General features: G+C 41.4%; 1 protein-coding gene across 1 annotated transcript in view; it reads left to right on the top strand.

Moving 5' to 3' along the window:
- The window catches only part of USH2A (usherin), a 935,662-nt gene that overhangs the window by 900,534 nt on the left and 14,222 nt on the right, over positions 1–20,906 (top strand). The window contains exons 68-70 of the mRNA XM_005690572.2: positions 402–578; positions 2,147–2,230; positions 7,280–7,524. Of these exons, the coding sequence (XP_005690629.2) occupies positions 402–578; positions 2,147–2,230; positions 7,280–7,524 (506 nt within the window). The remainder of the gene's footprint in view (positions 1–401; positions 579–2,146; positions 2,231–7,279; positions 7,525–20,906) is intronic.

The raw sequence follows: 20,906 nt of genomic DNA, 5'->3' as shown, positions 1-20,906 counted from the left end.
TGAGCAGAACCATTGTATGTTAATAGTTGTATTGCATAAACACCATTCTTCATTGATCTTGGGTTTTTTTTTGGAAACCAGATGCAATATTGCTGAGAAAGCATTTCACACATGTTCCAGTGATTTTCTTTTCACCACCCCCGCTCCCCCCCACCCCCGCTCCACCACCCCCCCCCCCCCCCCCCGCCCCACCATGCCAGGTTTTTCCTTTAAGCTATAAGTTAAATTGGAAGGGGTCTAGCAAGGGCAAAATTTAAAATGTGTGCCCATGTTTGAAAATGAAAAGCATGCACGCATACACACACCACAGTATTTTTAGAACTTAGAACCTAGTGTTAGCTGTTGTTAGAACTTAGCACCTTCTGCCAGCCGTTTTCAGAACTGATATCCCTCTCGCACAGTGCCGCAGTACCGCGCCCCGTTCTCAGTGGACAGCAACCTGTCCGTGGTGTGTGTGAACTGGAGCAACTCCTTCTTGCTGAATGGGCGGCTGAAGGAGTTCGTCCTGACCGACAGAGGACAGCGCCTCTACAGTGGCCTCGACACCACCCTCTATATCCCGAGGACCGCGGACAAAAGTGAGTCTCCTGCCCCCATTTCTCGGTGCGTAACGAGCTGGGTTTCCCAGCTTTCCAAGATGCTCGATCTGAAAAGGCAACCCGCAGACGTTCAGCATTAACACGTCCTGGGTTAAGTGACCACTTACGGAAACATGACTGCTCTGTGTTGACCTGCCTGGCGCACTGCATTTGGGATGCAGTCCTCGGAGCACTGCTTCCGCTGACCTGAGGGTCCCCAGGAACAAGACAGGAGGGCAGGTTGTGTGTGCCAGAGAAATAGCACTCACTAGCCACGTAGTTGTTGCTCAGTTGCTAAGTCATGTCCGACTCTGGACACCATGGACTGCAGCACGCCAGGCTTCCCTGACCTTCACTGTCTCCCAGAGTTTGCTCAAACTCACGTCTTTTTGAATCACTGATGCCATGAGCAATGCCCGAAATAATACACTTTTAGGCACTTTGGAGTTTTTCTTGAAGCACCCCCAACACAGTTAGGCCATGACCATCTCCAGATATTAAGGACCCTGAATAAGGGCTTCTCTTAACCAACCTCCGTATCTGTTCTTGAAATAACAACCCTCTTCCCTCTAACACTGAATTCTTTCACCCTGTTTATTACATGTGCTGCTTCTGTTTGCTATGTTTTTAACTTGAAATGAGAAAATGCTTTATAAGATACCATTTTCTGAGGATCAACATGGCCATAGGACCAATAGATGAGAGGTCATTTTGAACAATCTGGGTTTATACAATGAATTAATTAGTGATGGGTTTTTGTTTTTTGGTTTTTTTTTTGGTTTTGATTTTAGTTTCCTTGAAAGTATGTACTATTTATTTTGACTAAAAGGTGCAGGTAAACAATGAGCTCCAGTATTGCATTTATAGCACTTGAAACTAATCAATAACATTTTTACAACAATCCAGCTACACATTTTTGTGGTCACAGTTCTTGGTCACCTGGGCAGCTTGTTGTGATGCGGAAATAGCCCACGGTTAGGAGATTCATGTCCTACCCATGGCCGGGCCTTTAACCATCTGTGTGACCTTACAAGACTCATTCCCACGGGGTCCTGAGTACTGGAAGAAGTATTTAGGCCATTTGATTTCCAGGATCCCTTTTGAGCTCTCCTGCTTAGTAAGAAACCATGGGTCCCCTAGTGAAGGAACACCTGTGAGTTTTAAAAAAACAGGTTCAGATCATATGCAGAACAGGATACACTATATGTCTTGGGTTGGCCCAAAAGTTTGTTTGCATTTTTCCGTAATAGCTTATGGAAAAAGCCAAATGAACTTCTGGGCCAACCCAATATTATCCTTTACTCCTCTGATAATTCTTTTCCTTTGCTAGATAACTTCTGAACTTCTTTAGTTCTGTTACTTATACATATGCTATTACTACAATAACAATAGCTGGCTTTCTTGATAGTTTTTAACTTTGAAATTAAAGTTTACATAGTAGATAAAACCTCAAAACTTGCTGTGGAATCCTGTTTTCAGACTATTTCATGGTCTAATACATTGCTTTTCTGAAACTGTGCCCACTATTTGCTGATGTTGAATAACTAAGTCATCTACCTCTTGTTTAGCCTTCTTTTTCCAGGTCATCTGCACTACAGAAGAAGGAAGTGCTAAGACGCCTTTGATCCAATATGATACCTCCACTGGATTTGGTAAATATTTAACTCAAATTATATTTAGTGTAGCATTTGCTCATTTTCCTAAAGAAACATGTATGTTTATTTGTATATACTTGTTTGTTTATACATATATGTGTGTGTGTGTGTGTATATATATAAGTATATACACATCTTAGCATAGACTATATGGAAGAAATTGTGTTAAGTGTTGTAAGAATTTGTTTTTAAATCCTCATGAAACTTACATTAGGCAAGGGGTTAGGGTATGCTCTTAAAATGCCAAATCATTGAATTGTAGATGCAGAGATATATGACAAAACTTCTCTCCTAATCAAAAACTCTGTCAATAAAGAGCCCTATGAATTTGTTTACCAAGAAAAAAAAGTGAATTTATAGAGGAAGTCAGAGGAAAGAGAAAATACTCTAATACCAGTTTGTGTTAATCATAACAATTTGGGAAATTTCTGTCTTGTATCCTCTGTAAAAGATTATGATTGACTGTTAATACCAGGTAATTTAGTTGAAGTGGTGAAATTGCAATTTTTATGGAGCGGCTTTTAAATTGAATTTTCCACATAATGTTTGCATCTAACATAAAATAATTTACAATTTCAAAGGGCAAGTTAGAGAAATGCCAAATCTTTTCCATTAAAGTAGAATCGAGACTACTACCCTATTTTAAATTCCAGTAAGTAATGTTCTATCTACTTTGGATGCTTATTTAGTTTGCTTAAAAAAAAATTCTGAAACACAGGTGTACATATATACTGTTATTAAAGATAACTTCAATCTATAAAAATAATGAAGTATTATTCTGTTCCCAGACATTACATGTCTGGATGCCACATAAAATCTCTTGTAACACCTAATGCATAGTGTATTTCATCTTACATAATAGCAGCTGTGGGACAGAGCAGACCTCATTCGGTCTTCTTTTAGGAACCCCAATGTTTCCACAAGTGGAAAAATTAAGACCTGAGGGACATGGTGACTTATCCAAGAATGCCCCCTGCAAGCTCATTCAGTTCAGTCGCTCAGTCTTGTCCAACTCTTTGTGACCCCATGAACCACAGGCCTCCCTGTCCATCACCAACTCCCAGAGTCCACCCAAACTCATCCATTGAGTCAGTGATGCCATCCAACCATCTCATCCTCTGTCATCCCCTTCTGCTCTTGCCCTCAATCTTTCCCAGCATCAAGGTCTTTTCAAATGAATCAGTTCTTTGCATCAGGTGGCCAAAGTATTCGACTTTCAGCTTCAACATCAGTCCTTTCAATGAACACCCAGGACTGATTTCCTTTAGGATGGACTGGTTGGATCTCCTTGCAGTCCAAGGGACTCTCAAGAGTCTCCTCCAACACCACAGTTCAAAAGCATCAATTCTTCGGTGCTCAGCTTTCTGGTATAGTCCAACTCTTACATCCATACATGACTACTGGAAAAACCATAGCCTTGACTAGATGGACTTTTCTTGGCAAAGAAATGTCTCTGCTGTTTAATATGCTGTCTAGTTTGGTCATAACTTTCCTTCCAAGGAGGAAGCATCTTTTAATTTCATGGCTGCAGTCACCATCTTCAGTGATTTTGGAGCCCCCCAAAATAAAGTCAGCCACTGTTTCCACTATTTCCCCATCTATTTGCCATGAAGTGATCGGACCGGATGCCATGACCTTAGTTTTCTGAATGTTGAGCTTTAAGCCAACTGTTTTCACTCTCCTCTTTCACTTTCATCAAAAGGCTGTTTAGTTCTTCACTTTCTGCGCAAGCTCATTACTGAGAAGTTAAACATGGTTTTTCGGTAGACTCCTGGTTCCATGATTTTTCTTTAGCAGGCTTTCTCAAATTTAAGAGTAGATAAGAATCATCTTGCTGATTTTATTTATTATATCCTTTCCAGGGCCCTGGTGGAGATTTTGAATCAGGTGGGTGTAGGAGTCTGCTCTTTTAAACAGGTTTTGCCCAGTGATACTGACACAGGGAGCAGGACCATGTGATGAGTAAAACTACATGTGATCTCACCAATCTAGTCTCCCTGGCCAGTGGGGAGTATGCCTTCCCTAGAGACAGACAATTAACAGGATGGGGTTTACTCTGACTCCACCTCTGCGTTGGGTTTTTCTTTGGAGTCAAAGGGAATTGACTTACCCCCAGGAATTCCTTACCCTGACCATGAGTTTCCCACTTGATGAGTGGAGTCCCTTAAAATGAAAGGGTACTTTGCAAAGAGAAACAGGGATGAAGAGACATGATCTGGTCTGGATTTTCAAGCTCTTCATAACAAAGGTGAAATCTCCTCTCGTTCATGAATACAAATTGGGGTCTCATTGCTGAAAGGAGGAAAACCGAAAACCATGTGAAGTTATGGAAGATTCCAAGATGTATTGTCCAACTAATATCCATAGTCACATTAATTTGTATGATATAACTTTAAAAATGTTTCTGTTCCCTTACATGAAGGCACCTTCAAGCAGGAAATTCAAACAGATCTCATTTCCATCCAGCTGGTGGGAGAGCTATTTCCCTTTTGAGGCTTCCCCTGGACAGGCTACCCTACATCCCCCTGAGTCCTCTTGAGCAAGGGGTCCACTGGGACCGTTAGATCCGCTTCTGGAGTTACAGCCCATGCTCCACATGGAGAAAGTGCAACTCTTCAGTGCCTAGGCAAAAACCGTTGTGTTGTTTTTTTAATCAAATAACACACATTGGTTCCTAATTAGAGGAATGCCGATCTGCTGGAGTTTGATCAGAATTTTGACACCAACACTTCATTTTAGAGATGAGGCCCAGAGAGGCAGAGTAACTTTTTTAGGACAGAGCTATCAGAAAGAGCTAGGGTTAGCAAAATATATCCCTCATGGCATTCAAATTTTAAGTCACCCTCTCTCCCTCCTTGAAACATCTTCACCCCAGCACTGAACACTTCCCCTTTGATCCACTTCCCCTGAGAATGTGGGTGTGAGGGCCAAGCAGGCCCAAGCAGTCCTTCAGGTGCTGAAAGGGCAGAAGGCCGTCCACAGAACAGGCATTTGCAGCTGTGTCTGTCTGTCCTTCTTCCTCTTGACCATTTGTCGTTGTTGTTCAGTCACACAGTCATGTCTGATTCTTTGTGACCACATGGACTGCAGCACACCAGCCTTCCCTGTTCATCACCAACTCCCAAAACTTCCTCAAACTCATGTCCATCGAGTCAGTGATGCCATCCAGCCATCTCATCCTCTGTTATCCCCTTCTCCTCCTGCCTTCAATCTTTCCCAGCATCAGGGTCTTTTCCAATGAGTTGGCTCTTCACATGAGGTGGCCAAAGTATTGGACATCAGCTTCAGCATCAGTCCTTCCAGTGAATATCCAGTGTTGATTTCCTTTAGGATGGACTGGTTGGATATCCTTGCAGTCCAAGGGACTCTCAAGAGTCTTCTCCAACACCACAGTTCCAAAGCATCAATTCTTTGGCGCTCAGCCTTCTCTGTGGTCTAACTCTCACATCCATACACGACTACTGGAAAAACCATAGCTTGGACTATACAGATGTTTGTCAGCAAAGTGATATCTCTGCTTTTTAATACGCTGTCTAGGTTCGTCACTGATTTTCTTTCAAGGAGCAAGTGTCTTTTAATTTCATGGCATCAGTCACCATCTGCAGTAATTTTGGAGCCCAAGAAAATAAAGTCTGTCATTGTTTTATTTTTTCCCCATCTACTTGCCATGAAGAGATGGGACTGGACGCCATGATCTTAGTTTCTTGAATGTTGAGTTTTAAGTCAGCTTTTTCATGCTCTTCTTTCATCAAGAGGCTCTTTAGTATCTCTTCACTTTCTGCCATTAGGGTGGCATCATCTACATATTTGAGGTTATTAATATTCCTCTGGCAATCTTGATTCCAGCTTGAGCTTCATTCACAGCATTACAGCGCAGCATTTCACATGATGTACTCTGCATATAAGTTAAATAAGCAGGGTGACAATACACAGCCTTGACATGCTCCTTTCCCAATTTTGAACCAGAGCATTGTTCCATGTCCAGTTCTAACTGTTGTTTCTTGACCTACATACAGGTATCTCAGGAGGCAGGCAAGGTGGTTTGGTATTCTCGTCTCTTAAAGAAGTTTCTGCAGTTTGTGCTATGAGCCTTGGCTTTAGAAAAGCAGCTCCCTGGATCTCTGCTTATGCTAGTCTAATGGCAGCTGCCACAGATCCTGAGGCCTCTAAATGGGCCCTAGCAAGGGGCTAGGCTTGAAATGATCTCTTGAGATGATGAGATGATCTCTAGACTCTCTCCTGCTCAGGTCAGCAGGCTGATGGCAGGATTCCACCACCTTCCCCTGCCCTGTAGTGGACCCGGAAGCCTTTCCTACCTGCCTGGCCCATTCCAGTTCTCCCAGGGCATTTGAATGATGACTTGCAGAGCTCTTGCTGCTTAACTGAGGGGCCAGAGCACAAGAAGTAAAGAAACTGTATGTTAATGAGTGCAGGCTATTAACAACCCAACAGAAAAGGGGATCTGCTGTCTCAGTATCTGGTTTGCACAGAACTTCACGGGAACAGGGCAGTTACAGGAAGTGAGGGAACCCTGGAGTCACACAGCTGTGTGTGTCGTGTGATGAGGTGTCTGTTGCAATATTTGTCTTGGTTCCAGCCCCTCACGTGAGCCCCCAAGGACTTTGCTCCCAAGGACTTTGCTCCCAAGGACTTTGCTCCCAGGGCACGTAGCTGTGACTTAGGCTTTCCCCAGGGTTACTTTGCGTGGGTGCAGATGTGCTCAGTTGTGTCCAGTTCTTTGCAGCCCGACAGAAGGTTACTTTGATAACCCTCTTGAAAATCTCCTCATCCTGCCTCCAACTGTGTTTCCAGGGAATGTGCCAAGGCAGCTGCCATTTCCAACCTGAGAAGTGTCAGCAGGGTCTCCTGAGGGTTGTCAGGGTCTCCTTACACCCCGCTGACCCACTGTACCATCTTCCCAGCCTGAGCACAAGTGCACCCAAACACTATAAATTCCTGTTTAGTTTATTATCAAACAACAGAGCAAGAAGTCACAAATTTGCCTTTTGAAATAACATTTTCCTTTTCTGTCCTCGGGTTTTGCAGGCCTGGTGCTGACAACTCCTGGAGAAAAGAAAGGATCAGGAAGCAAAAGCATGGAGTTCTACAGCGAGTTGTGGTTCATAGTGTTAATGGCAGTGCTGGGCTTGATTTTGTTGGCCATTTTCCTGTCCCTGATACTACAGAGAAAAATCCGCAAAGAACCATATATCAGAGAGAGGCCTCCCCTAGTGCCTCTTCCAAAACGAATGTCTCCATTGAATGTCTACCCACCCGGGGAAACCCATGTGGTATGTTCCTAAAGGCAGCCTCACTTCTCTCCCAATGGACTAGAATATTTGTTTTTATTTAGAAGGAAAGATTTTCAAAACCATAGTAGCAAGGGACTAGATGACAGTTCAGTCTGGCTAAATGCGGGGCCAGGGGAGGCTAACCCTTGAACAGTATTCTCAGCTTTGGCTGCTCATTAGATATTTATATTTAATTGTTTATTTGGCTGTGCTGGGTCTTAGTTGTGACACTCAGAATCTTCCATCTTCATTAAGGCATGTGGGGTCTTTAGTGGCAGCCTATGGGATCTAGTTCCCCAACCAGGGATTTAACCTGGGCCCCCTGCATTTGGAGAATGAAGTCTTAGCCATTGGACCACCAAGGAAGTCCCATGGTTGCACAATAGAATCACCTAGTACTAGAGACAGAATCTTGGAGTGTAACCCCCAAATTAATATGTTGAAACCGTAGTCCCAAATGTGATGGTATCTGGGGGGAAGGGCTTTGAGAGGCAATTAGGTTGTGAGGGTGCAGCTTCATGACTGGGATCAATGCCCTTATAAAAGAGACTCCAGGGAGTTCCCCTGTCCCTTCCACCATGTGGGGACCAGGAAGTGTGCCCCCATCACATATTCAATCTGTTGGCCCCTTGATATTGGACTTCCCAACCTCCAGAGTTTAAGAAATAAATTAGTGTTGTCTCTAGGCCACCCAGTCCATAGTGTTCTGTTATAGCAGTAGGCTAAGACATCTGGGAAACTGAAAAATACCAATGCCTGGGCTTTATCCCAGAAATTCTGATTTCACTGGCCTTGGATGGGACCTGGGGATTGGTATTCCTTTTCTGACTTCAAAAGTGATTCTAATGTGCCCTAGGGGTGAATATGTCTGCTCTGTAGTTACGTCAGGGCATGGCAGAGAAGAGTTGTATGTTGAAATCAGCTGGAGAATTTACAGGTTATGTTACTGTGAAACTTGGAAGATTAGAGATGAAAGGGAAGATGGGGAGGGATTTAAGTGCTAGCAGTGCTGGGTCTGTCCTTGGCCATAACACCCTGCACCAGGGTGGATGGATGGCTCTTTGTGGCTCCAGACCCCCTGCTGCCAAGACAGAGGTCGGGCAATGATTCAGGGGCTAAAGGTAAAGGCATTGCCCCACAGAGCACTAATTGAAGGTGTAAAGGAGACTGATCCCCACGGTGCACTCTGGAGTGGGGCTGTGTCTGCCTGGGCCAGGAAAGGCTGTAATTTCTAATCTCCCCAGGCACCAGTCTGCTCCGCAAACTGTGTGCCAAAACCCATCTGCCTCATGGGACATCTTCCCCCAGTTTGCACTAGACTCTGTGTGAGCTGGTGGCTACTGTGTGTAGCTGAAATTCTGATCACCAATTCCAGTGTGTAGGGGAGGTTTTCCACACCAGAACACAATTCTCTGACACCAGCTGGGTGCCTTCCAGTTCAATTCAATTCTGTCGCTATCTACCCAGAAATAGCCTCAGATCCCACCAGAGTCTCAGTCCTATGAGACTCTTGCCTGCTCTGTGTCCCCTTCCTGCCAACTTCAGACAAGTCTAGGCTGTGACTACTGGCTACAGATTGGAGGTTCCAATGACCCACTCCTTCAGTTTTTTTAATTTGTTAACGAATTTAACAAATGGTAACAAATTTTCAATTCACTGTCATTTCCAAGATCACAAAGCATGAGTTTAGTCAGCTAGTTAAAGTGCAGGTTTTACTTCTACAGTCAGCCCTACATATGTACAAGTTACGCTGATACCCACACCGGGCTGACTGTAAGATCTGAGCTTTCTTGGATTTTGGTACCCATGGAGGGGATGGTTTCTGGAGCCAATTCCCCTTGGATATGGAGGAACAATTGTATTTGCTGGCTTGTAGATTCTTTCATTCTCTGAAATACTAAAAAATAATGCAGTGTCACTTTCGACTAAGCAATTAGTTTTTACTAACTGAGTGATTTAAATTGCAGAACTCTTTATGTTATGAAAATGCATCTCCAGATAGTAATGTGTGGCTATGATTATGCTGTCCTTGGAGAAACACGAAGAATTTGTTTTTATTTTAATTTTATTAAAATATAGTTGATTTATAATGTGTTGATTTTGCTGAAGGACAGAGAGATTCAGTTATACATATATATATTCATTTTCATATTTTTTCCATTGTACATTATCAAGGGATACTGAGCATAATTCCCCTGCTGTACAGTAGGACCTAGTTATTTATCCACCCTATACAATAGTTTCCATCTACTAATTCCAAACTCCCAGTCCTTACCGCCTCCATATCCCTGCCCCTTGGCAACCGCAAGTCTGTTCTCCGTGCCCTTGACATATTTTAGATTCTACCATAGGTATTATCGACTTCCCTGGTGGCTCAGACGGTAAAGCGTCTGTCTACAATGCAGGAGACCCGGGTTCGATCCCTGGGTTGGGAAGATCCCCTGGAGAAGGAAATGGCAATCCACTCCAGGACTATTGCCTGGAAAATCCCATGGACAGAGGAGCCTGGTAGGCTACAGCCCATGGGGTCACAAAGAGTCGGACACGACTGAGCAACTTCACTTCACTTCACTTCATAGGTATTATCATATAGCATTTGTCTTTGACTTTGGCTTACTTCACTTAATATGATAATCTCTAGGTCCTTCCTTCCATGTTACTACAGATGGCATTATTTCATTGTTATGGCTGAGTAAATATTCCACTGTGTAAAACAACACATCTTCTTTATCCATTCATCTGTTGATAGACTTAAGTTGTTTCCATATCTTGGGTATTGTAAATAGTGCTGTTATGAACATTGTGGCTGCATGTGTCTTTGCAAACTAGAGTTTTATCTGGCCATATGCCCAAGGAGTAGGATCACTGGATCATAGGACAACCGTATTTTCAGTTTTTTGAGGAACCTCCATATTGTTTTCCGTAGTGGCTGTACCAATTGAGATTCCTACCATGTGTGTAGGAGAGTTCCCTCCTCTGCCAGCATTTATTGTTTGTGACTTTGTTTCTGCTGGCCATTCTGATGAGTGTGAGGTGGTATCTCATTGTAGTTTTGATGTGCATTCATCAAATAATTAGCAATATTGAGCATCTTTTCATGTGTTTATTGCCCATCTGTGTGTCTTCTTTGGAGAAATGTCTATTTAGGTCTATTTTGGCTCATTTTTTAAATGGGTTGTTTGTTTTTCTTTATTGAGTTGTATGAACCATTTATATATTCTGGAAATTAAGCCTTTGTTGGGCTTACATATTTGCAAATATTTTTCCCCAGTCCATAAGTTGCCTTTTCATTTGGTTTATGGTTTCCTTTGTTGTGTAAAAGTGTCTAAGTTTGATTAGGCCTCATTTGATGATTTTTGGCTTTTATTTCTATTGCCTTGGGAGATTGACCTAAGAAAACATTAGTACGATTTATGTCAGAGTGTTTGGTCTGTGTTCTCTTCTAAGAGTTTGATGGTGTCATGTCTTGTATTTAAGACTTTAAGCCATTTTGAGTATATTTTTGTGCATGGTATGAGGGTGTATTCTAGTTTCATTGACATATGTGTGGTTGTCCAGCTTTCCCAACACCACTGTTGAAGAGACTCTCCTTTTCCATTGTATTTTCTTGTTTCCTTTGTTAATTGACCATCAGTTCAATTCAGTTCAGTCACTCAGTCTTGTCCGACTCTTTGCGACTCCATGAATCACAGCATGCCAGGCCTCCCTGTCCATCACCAACTCCCGGAGTTCGTATTTATTTCTGGGCTCTTTATTCAGTTCCATTGATCCACATGACTTTTTGTGCCAACCCCATATTGTTGTGATTACTGTAGTTTTGTAATAATGTCCCACAACCCACTCTTTGGGTTCAAACAATTTGCTAGGACAACTCACAAAACTCAGAGAAACATTTTACTTACTGGACTTCATCCTAATCTCAAAGAAGCGCAATGCCAACACATGTTTAAACTAGCATACAGTTGTACTCATTTCACATGCTAGCAAGATAATGCTCAAAATCCTTCAAGCTAGGCTTCAACAGTATGTGAACTGAGAACTTCCAAACATATAAGCTGGATTTAGAAAAGGCAGAGGGACCAGAGATCAAGTTGCCAACATCTGCTGGATCATAGAAAAAGCAAGAGAATTCCAGAAATACATCTGCTTCATTGATTACACTAAAGCCTTTGACTGTGTGGATCACAACAAACTGTGGAAAATTCTTCAAGAGATGGGAACACCAGACCACCTTACCTGTCTCCTGAGAAATCTGTATGCAAGTCAAGAAGCAACAATTAGAACCAGACATGGAACAAAAGACTGGTTCCAAATTGAGAAAGGAGTACATCAAGGCTGTATATTGTCACTCTGCTTATTTAACTTATATGCAGAGTACTTCATGTGAAATGCTAATCAAGATTGCTGGGAGAAATATCAGCAACCTCAGATATGCACATGATACAACCCTAATGGCAGAAAGTGAAGAGGAACTAAAAAGCATCTTGTCTAAGGTAAAACAGGAAAGTAAAAAAGCTGGCTTAAAACTCAACATTCAAGAAATGAAGATCATGGCATCCAGTCCCATCACTTCATGGCAAATAGAAGCGGGAAAATGCAAACAGTGGTAGATTTTATTTTATTGAACACCAGAATTACTGTGGATGGTGACTGCAGCCATGAAAATAAAAGACACTTTCTTCTTGGGAGAAAAGCTATGACAAACCTAGACAGTACATTAAAAAGCAGAGACATTACTTTGCCAAAATGGTCCGTATAGTCCAAGATATGTTTTTTCCAGTAGCCATGTATGGATGTGAGTGTTGGACCATAAAGAAGGCTGAGCACCAAAGAACTGATGCCTTTGAACTGTGGTGCTGAAGAAGACTCTTGAGAGTCCTTCGGATTGTGAGGAGATCCCACCAGTCAATCCTAAAGGAAATCAGTCCTGGGTGTTCACTGGAAGGACTGATGTTGAAGCTAAACCTCGAATACTTAGGCCACTGATGCAAAGAGCCAACTCATTGGAAAAGACCTTGGTGCTGGGAAAGATTGAGGGCAGAAAGAGAAGAGGGCAACAGAGGATAAGATGTTTGGATGGAATCACCAACTCAGTGGACATGAGTTTTAGCAAGCCGGAAGATAATGAAGAACAGGGAAGCCTGGCATGCTGCAGTTCATGGGGTTACAAAGAGTCGCACAAGACTTAGCGACTGAACAACAAATGATTTGAGAAGTCCTGTGCCAGAATCCAGACAAAGATCAAATATGTATTTCTCATTATAAATCAGTTATCACAGCATCATCCAAATTAAGCACAGAAACCTGGTCAAAGTGCTTAAGTTTCAAGACTTCATGACATAGAAATGAAGGAATGATAGCACTGCCCACCTTCCAGACCTGTTCACTTTTCAAGGACAGAGCAATGAGCAGACGAAAAAGTCGCGAGGAAGTGAGATCACAGCCAAGTAGCAGAAGCCTTGGGGGCACAAGAGAGCCACAGTCTCTCAGAGACCCATGGACTGCGGCTGGTGCAGGAAGCAGCCAGGGGACAGTGACTGGGTGGTGGGAAAGCAACAAAGATGCTCTCTATCCCCTGGCCCTTGACTCCTTGAACAACCAGGTCCTCTCTCCTGGCTCCTCCTCCAAACCTCCTTCCTCCCTGAGCATCTGGGTCCTCGTGCAGGCCAGCTGCTGAATGTATGGCTGCTGAGTGATCAGTTCAAGCTGGGGGCAACATGCTTCTGTTCAGCGGAGAGTCCTGAGGAGATTCTCCTTGAGGGGCTGACACTGCAGAGTTTTCCCTTGTTGGACAGTGACGTTCTCTGCACTGATGGAGAGAGGAGCCAGGAAGGCTGGAAAGGTCTGTTTAGCTGACCTGGGAGATGACTCAGATCACCCCTGGGACCAATCGAGTGTGTGGAGAAGGTGGATGGGGTGGTCGCTCGGGTACTTCTCTATGACACGACGTGAGTTACAGGAGACAAACCCACAGGCCAGTAGCATCCAGAACTGGGTTCAGGGATCATTTCTGTCCCTCAACCAATCCCTCCAGACAGGCCCCTCTGCCTGGTAGCCTATCCTGAGGAGGAATCTAGTTTTGCCTCTTGTGTTGAGTTGGTGATCAAGAAGCAAGCAGGTCATTTCTGTGGGCAAGTTAATATCGGGATGGTTCCTTTGCATGGGGTTTTCCTGAGTCTTGTTAAGCATGGTTTTGTCCAAGTGAGGCTCCTAAATATTGGTATCAGCATCACCTGGGAGGCAGTCCTGAGTCTCTGAGGAGGAAACCAGAGAATCCGCCATTTCCAGCAGCCTCGGGAGGTCTGAGCTCAGTGAAGTTTGAAGACAGCCCTCAATGAATGAAAAGATGATTTAGTTGCTGGAGCTTTGTATACAGTCCCATAGCTAGTAGAACCTGCGCAGGAAGGTGACTGTGCAATTCCATTTATGCGAGGTATTGACATAGTCAAAGTCAGGGAAGCAAAGCCCAGAATGGTATTGCCAGGGGCTGGGGCAGAGGGGAATGGGCAGTTGCTATGATCAGGTGGAAAGTTTCAGTGATGAATGATGCACTTCTACAACTCTGCTCTACCACATGCTCCTACAAAGAGCAATGCAGTGTTGTTGAGAGGTTAGATCGCTTACTTTAATACAATCAAATTTAAAAATAAAACAGGTGAAACTACTGATGAGTCCGACAAGACCCAGGCCAAGCTACACGTGGGGCCAGACACAGGCTTCAGCTGGGAGAAGCTGACAAATTCAAACCCCTCCTCCTCTGTTCCTGAGAACATCTGAGTACAACAGAGCACCCTGCCCCCACCTCACCCACAATCCACTTCTGCTGAGGGTCCTAGACGGAGTGAGGAAGGGAAGGAATAGGAAGCTGGAGGCTATGGGCCCAGAGAAGTGGCTCGTAGTAGGCAGGGAGGGTGCTATTTTCAGGTTCTGGAGGGTTCACAGAAGTGGCATCTGGGGTATACCAGAGTGCCGGCACCATTTGCCCGAATCCACTGAATCACAGTTTAATTCTACCCAGTGGACAAAAGATCCTTGCAAGCCTGCTTTTCTCAGACCTTATTGATACTATTCTCATCAAGTTGGAGACTTGGATGAACATTAGCAAACATTATTCAAACTAAAGAGAAGACACTTTGCATTAGGAGAGCAAAACCAAGAGCTGAAATAGATGTCCATGGGCTCCAGAATCTGCAGGTAAGAATCTGAACAGGAGCGGGCTGCATTCACCTGCTCAGCTTCACTGACTGCCTTGCTTTTCACCTGAGTACTAGGTACCAATGCAACACACACACACACACACACCCTCATCATGTGACAAGCTGTGGTCTCAGTTCTGCTGTAATCCTGTCCCAGGCACTCTTGTCCTCTGAACAGCTAAGATACTCTTTAAGGTCAGAGACAAACTGGCAAAAGAATTTAAAGCTCCACCCTGAACAGAGGTAAATGGATGGGTCAGTAGTGCCAGAGAATGAGAGAACTGTTTGTGTTGTTTAATACTAATTTTTGTTTTAACATTTTCAAAATGACACAGCATAAATTGAGTCCAGCTAAGTTTAAGTGCAGGTTTTACTTGCACGGTCAGCCCAAGTCTCTACAGGTTCCACACCCACAGACAGATGGCTGACTGTGGGACTAGAGCACCCTCAAATTCTGGTACAAGGCCAGGGTCCTGAGGCCCATCCCCCTTGCAAATTGAAGGATAACTGCAATGTAATTACTGATTTGAAGATCCTTTCATTCTTTAATAATAAATGTCAGCATGGCGCTGTCTCTGCTCACCAAATCTTTTATATTGTAGAACTCTACATATCTGAAAATGCATCTCCAAATAGCATTAATGTTTGGATATGCTTATGCTGCCTTTGGAGAAACATAAAGAATTTGGTTTTTGTTTGTTTGTTTTGTTTTATTGAAGTAGAGCTGATTTACAATGTTGTGGTAATGTCTGCTGTACAACAAAGTGATTCAATTATACATATATATTTATGCATTCTTTTTTATATTCTTTTCCACTATGGCTTATCTGAGGATATTGAATATGGTTCTCTGTGCTGTAGAGTAGGACCTTGTTTATTCATTATATATAAAATTCTTTGTATCTGCTAATCCCAAACTCCCTATCCATTCCTCCCCCATTTACCTCCCCACTGGCAAACAAAAGTGTGTTCTCTATGTTTGTGAATCTGTTTCTGTTGTATATGGGTTCATTTGTTTTGTATTTTAGATTCCATCATAAGTAATATGGTATGGTATTTGTCGTTCTCTCTGACTTACTTCACTTAGTGTGATAATCTCTAGGCCCATCCATGTTGCTCCAAATGGCATTATTTCATTCTTTTTTGTGGCTGAGTAATATTCCATTGTATATATGTACTACATCTTCTTTATCCACTGCTCTGTTGATGGGCATTTAGGTTGTTTCCGTATCTTGACTTTGTAAATAGCCCTGCTGTGAACACTGGGGTATATATATATTTTTAATTTATTTTTAATTGAAGGATAATTGCTTTACAATGTTGGTTTGATTTCTGCCATACACCAACATGAATTAGCCATGAGTATATATATGTCCCCTCGCTCTTGAACCTCCCTCCCACCTCCCACCTTTTCCTACCCCTTTAGGTTGTTACAGAGCTCCAGTTTGAGCTGCCTGAGTCATACAGCAAATCTCCTTTGGTTACATGTATCTTTTTGAATTAATTTTTTTTTTTTTGCTAGATATATGCCCTGGGCTGGGATTGCTGAATCATATGGTAGCTCTATTTTTAGTTTTCTGAGGACCCTCAATACTTTTTTTCACAGTTGCTGCACCAGTTCATCCACCAGTAATACAAGGGGGTTCCCTTTTCTGTACAGCCACTCTTGCATTTGTTGTTTGTAGACTTTTTAATGATGGTCATTCTGATCAGTGTGAGATGGTACCTCATTGTAATTTTGATTTGCATTTCTTTAGTAATTAGTGACACTGACCATCTTTTCATGTGCCTTGTGGCCATCCTTCTGTCCATTTCCCCACTGGCTTGTTTGTATTTTGTTACTCAGTTGTATGAGATGTTTGTATATTTTAGAAATTAAGCTATCTTTTGCATTATTTTCAAGCATTTTCTCCCAATTTATAGGTTGTCTTTTTTTTTTTTTTAAATAGTTTCCTTTGCTGTGCAAAAGCTGAGAAGTTTGCTTAGGTCTCGTTTTGTTTTACCTTTGCTTTTATTTCTATTACTTAAGGAAACTGACTTTTAAAAATCTTTGGTACAATTTATACTAGAGAATGCTTTGCCTATGTTCTCTTCTAGGAATTTGATAGTATCATGTCTTATATTTAAGTCTTTGAGCCAGTTTTAGCTTATTTTTGTGTATGATATGAAGGAGTCCTCTAACTTCATTGATTTGCATGTGGCTGTCCAGCTTTCCCCAAAGCACGTGCTGAATAAACTCTCTTTTCCCCATTGTATATTTTTGCTTCCTTTGTTGATGATTAATTGACCAGAGTTTATTGAGTTAATTGACCACTGAGTTTATTTCTGGGCTCTTTATTCTGTTCCACTGGTCCAAATGTTTTTTGTTCCAGTACCAAACCCTGTTTTGATTACTGTACCTTTGTAGTATTGTCTGAAGCCTAGGAAGATTATGCCTTCTGCTTTGTTCTTTTTCTTCAAGATTCCTTTTGCAATTCTGAGTTTTTTATGGTTCCATATAAATTTTAGGGTTATTTGTTCTTGTTCTGAGAAAAATGACATGGTTAATTTGATAGGGATTGCATTAAATGTATAGACTACTTTGGGCAGTATGGCTATTTTCACGAATTTAATTCTTCCAATCCAAGAGCATGAAATGTCTTTCCATTTCTTTGAGTCTTTTTCAGTTTACTTTATTAATCTTTTGTAGTTGTCAGCATATAAATTTGTCACCGCCTTTGTGATTATTCTGAAGGTTTTTTTTTTTTGATGCAACTTTAAAAGAGATTGTCTGATATTTCAGTTAGTGTAAAGAAATGCAGCTGATTTCTGTGTGTTAATTTTGTATCCTGCTAACTTTCTGAATTAGTTTATCAGTTCTAGTAGTTTCTATGAGGTGTCATTTTCTATATATATAGTATTTTGTTGTCTGTATATAATTACAATTTTATCTCTTCCTTACCAATTCTGGTACCCTTTTTAAATTTCTCTTTTATGACTGCAGTGTCTAAGACTTCCAATTCTGCTCTGAGTGGAAGATCTGACAGTGGGCATCCTTGTCTTGTATATTTTAGCACAAAGGATTTCAGCTTTTCACCATTAAACATTACACTGGCTGTGAGTCCATCATAAACAGCTTTTATTATGTTTATTTTCCCTTTCTACATACTTTCATATGGGTTTTTTTTAAATCATGAATGAATGCTGAATTTTATCAAATGCTTTTTCGGTATCTGTTGAGATGACCATGTGGTATTTGTCATTTCTTTTGCTAGTGAGGTATTTCACATCAACTAATTAGCATATCGTGAACCATCCTGTGACACTGCAATGAACCAAATTGCTTGTGCCACGTGATATTTTTTATGTGTCTTTGGATTCAATTTCCTAATATTTTGTTGAGAACTTTTGCATCTATATTCATCAATGATATTGGCCTATAATTTTCTTTTTTGGTCGTGACTTTGGTTGTGGTATCAGGGTGATGGTGTCTTCGTGGAATGCCTTTTGGAGTGTTTCCTGTTCTTCAGTCTTTTGGAACAGTTTGAAAAGGATCAATACAAGTTCTTCTTTGTATACTTGGTAGAATTTGCCTGGGAAGACATCTGGTCCTGGAGTTTTGTTTGTAACTTTTGTTTGTTTATTTAAATTATAGACTCTGTTTCACTTCTAGTGATTGCTCTGTTCAAGTTATCAATTTCTTCTTCAGTTTTGGTACACTATGTTTTTCAAAACTTGCCCTTTTCTTCCAGGTTGTTGAATTTGTTGGCATATAATTCCTCATAGAATTCTCTTATATATATATATTTTTTTCATTTCTGTGGTATAAGCTGTCATTTCTCTTCTTCTCTTTCTTATTTTCTTTGTATCTTCTCCTGTCTTTTGGTCTTGCTAAGCCTGGCGAGAAGTTTGTCAATTTTGTTTACCACCTCAAAGAAGCAGCCCTTCCTGTTGTTTTTTTCCCCTAAACTTTAAAATCTCTAATTTATTTATTTCATCTCTGATCTTTGTTATTTGCTTCTTTCTGCCAGCTTTAGATTTTGTTTGTTGCTTTCCTAACTCTTAGGTGGTGGATTGAATTGTTAGAGATTTTTCTTGTTTCTTAAAGAAGTTCTGAAGAGCTATGAACTCCCATCTCACCAGAACTATTCTCATGTATCACACAGAGTTTGTATGGTTGTGTTTTCATTGTCATTTGCCTCAAGGTATTTTTAATTTCTGCCTTTTTTTATCTTTCAGAGAACATTTTTTATTTTTCTTATTTATTTTAAAATAGTTTATTTTATATTGAAGTATAGTATTTTGGAATGATGTGTTAGTTTCAGCTGTACAGCAAAGTGATTTTGTTATACATGTTCACTTGCTAAGTTGTGTCCAACTCTTTACAACACATGGACTGCAGGGCTGCAGAATTTCCTTTAGGATTGACTGGTTTGATCTCCTTCCTGTCCAAGGTACTCTCAAGAGTCTTTTCTAGCACCACAGTTCAAAAACATTAATTCTTCAGTGCTTAGTCTTCTTTATGATTCAATGCTCACATCTGTACATGACTACTGGAAAAACCGTAGCTTTGACTAGATGGACTTTGTAAGCAAAGTGATGTTTCTGATTTTTAATACACTGTCTAGGTTTATCACAACTTTTCTTCCAAGGAGCAAGTGTTTTTTAATTTCATTGCTGCAGTCACTGTCCACAGTGATTTTAGAGCCCAGAAAAACAAAATCTGCCACTGTTTCCACTTTTTCCATCTATTGGCCATAAAGTGATAGGACTGGATGTGATGATCTTCATTTTTTGAATGCTGAGTTTTATGTCAGATTTTTCACTCTCCTTTGTTACTTTCATCAAGAGGCTCTTTAGTTCTTCTTCACTTTCTGTTATTAGGGTGGTATCATCTGCGTATCTGAGGTTGTTGATTCAGATATGCTGTGCTTCATCCAGACCAGCATTTCATATAATGTACTCTGCAAACAAGTTGAATAAGCATGGTGACAATACAAAGCCTTCACTGCTTTCCCAACTTTTTTTAGTCTGTTGTTCCATGTGTGGTTCTAACTGTTGCTTCTTGACCTGCATACACATTTCTCAGGAGGCAGATAAGGTGATTTGGTATTCCCAACTTACTGTGATCCACACAGTCAAAAACTTTAGAGTAGTCAATGAAGCAGAAGTAGATGCTTTTTGGAATTCCCTTGCCTTCTCTATGATCCTGCAAATGTTGGCACTGTGATCTCTGGTTCCTCTGCCTATTCTAAACCCATCTTGTACATCTGGAAGTTCTTGGTTCACATACTGCTGAAGCTTAGCTTGACAGATTTTGAGCATAACCTTACTAGCATGTGAAGTGAGTGTGATTGTACAGAAGTTTGAACATTCTTTGACACTGCCCTTCTTTGAGATTGGAATGAAAACTTACCTTTTCCAGTCCTATGGCCACTGTTGAGTTTTCCAAATTGCTGGCATATTGAGTGCAGCACTTTCACAGCGTCATCTTTTAGGATTTGAAATAGCTCTGCTGGAATTCCATCATTTCCACTAGCTTTGTTTGTAGTAATATTTCCTAAGGCCTACCTGACTTCACACACCAGGATTTCTGGCTCTAGGTGACTGACCACACCATCGTGCTTATCCAGGTCATTAGGACCTTTTTAATATACTACTTCTGTGTATTTCTGCCACCTCTTCTTAATCTCTTCTGCTTCTGTTAGGTCCTTGCCATTTCTGTCCTTTATTGAGCCCATCTTTGCATGAAATGTTCCCTTGGTATCTCTAATTTTCTTGCAGAGATCTCTAGTCTTTCCTGTTCTATTGTTTTCCTCTATTTCTTTGCATTGTTCACTTAAGGTTTTCTTGTCTTTCCTTGCTATTGTCTGGAAATCTGCACTCTGTTGAGTGTATCTTTCTCTTTCTCTTTTGCCTTTCTCTCTTCTCTTCTTTCCTCTGCTATTTGTAAGCCCTCCTCAGAAAACCACTTTGCCTTCTTGCATTTCTTTTTCTTGAAGATGGTTTGGTCACTGGCTCCTGTACAGTGTTACAAACCTCTGTCCATAGTTCTTCAGGCACTTGGTCTACCAGATCTAATCCCTTGAATCTGTTTGTCACTTGCACTGTATAAACATTAGGGATTTGATTTAGGTCATAAGTGAGTGATCTAATGATTTTTCTCTATTTTCTTCAATTTAAGCCTGAATTTTGCAATAAGGAGTT

The sequence above is a fragment of the Capra hircus genome, chromosome 16 (assembly GCF_001704415.2).
Source record: "Capra hircus breed San Clemente chromosome 16, ASM170441v1, whole genome shotgun sequence".
Classification (NCBI taxonomy): domain Eukaryota; kingdom Metazoa; phylum Chordata; class Mammalia; order Artiodactyla; family Bovidae; genus Capra; species Capra hircus.
Note: the sequence above shows the minus strand (reverse complement) of the source record. Positions and strands in the feature narration are given on the sequence as shown.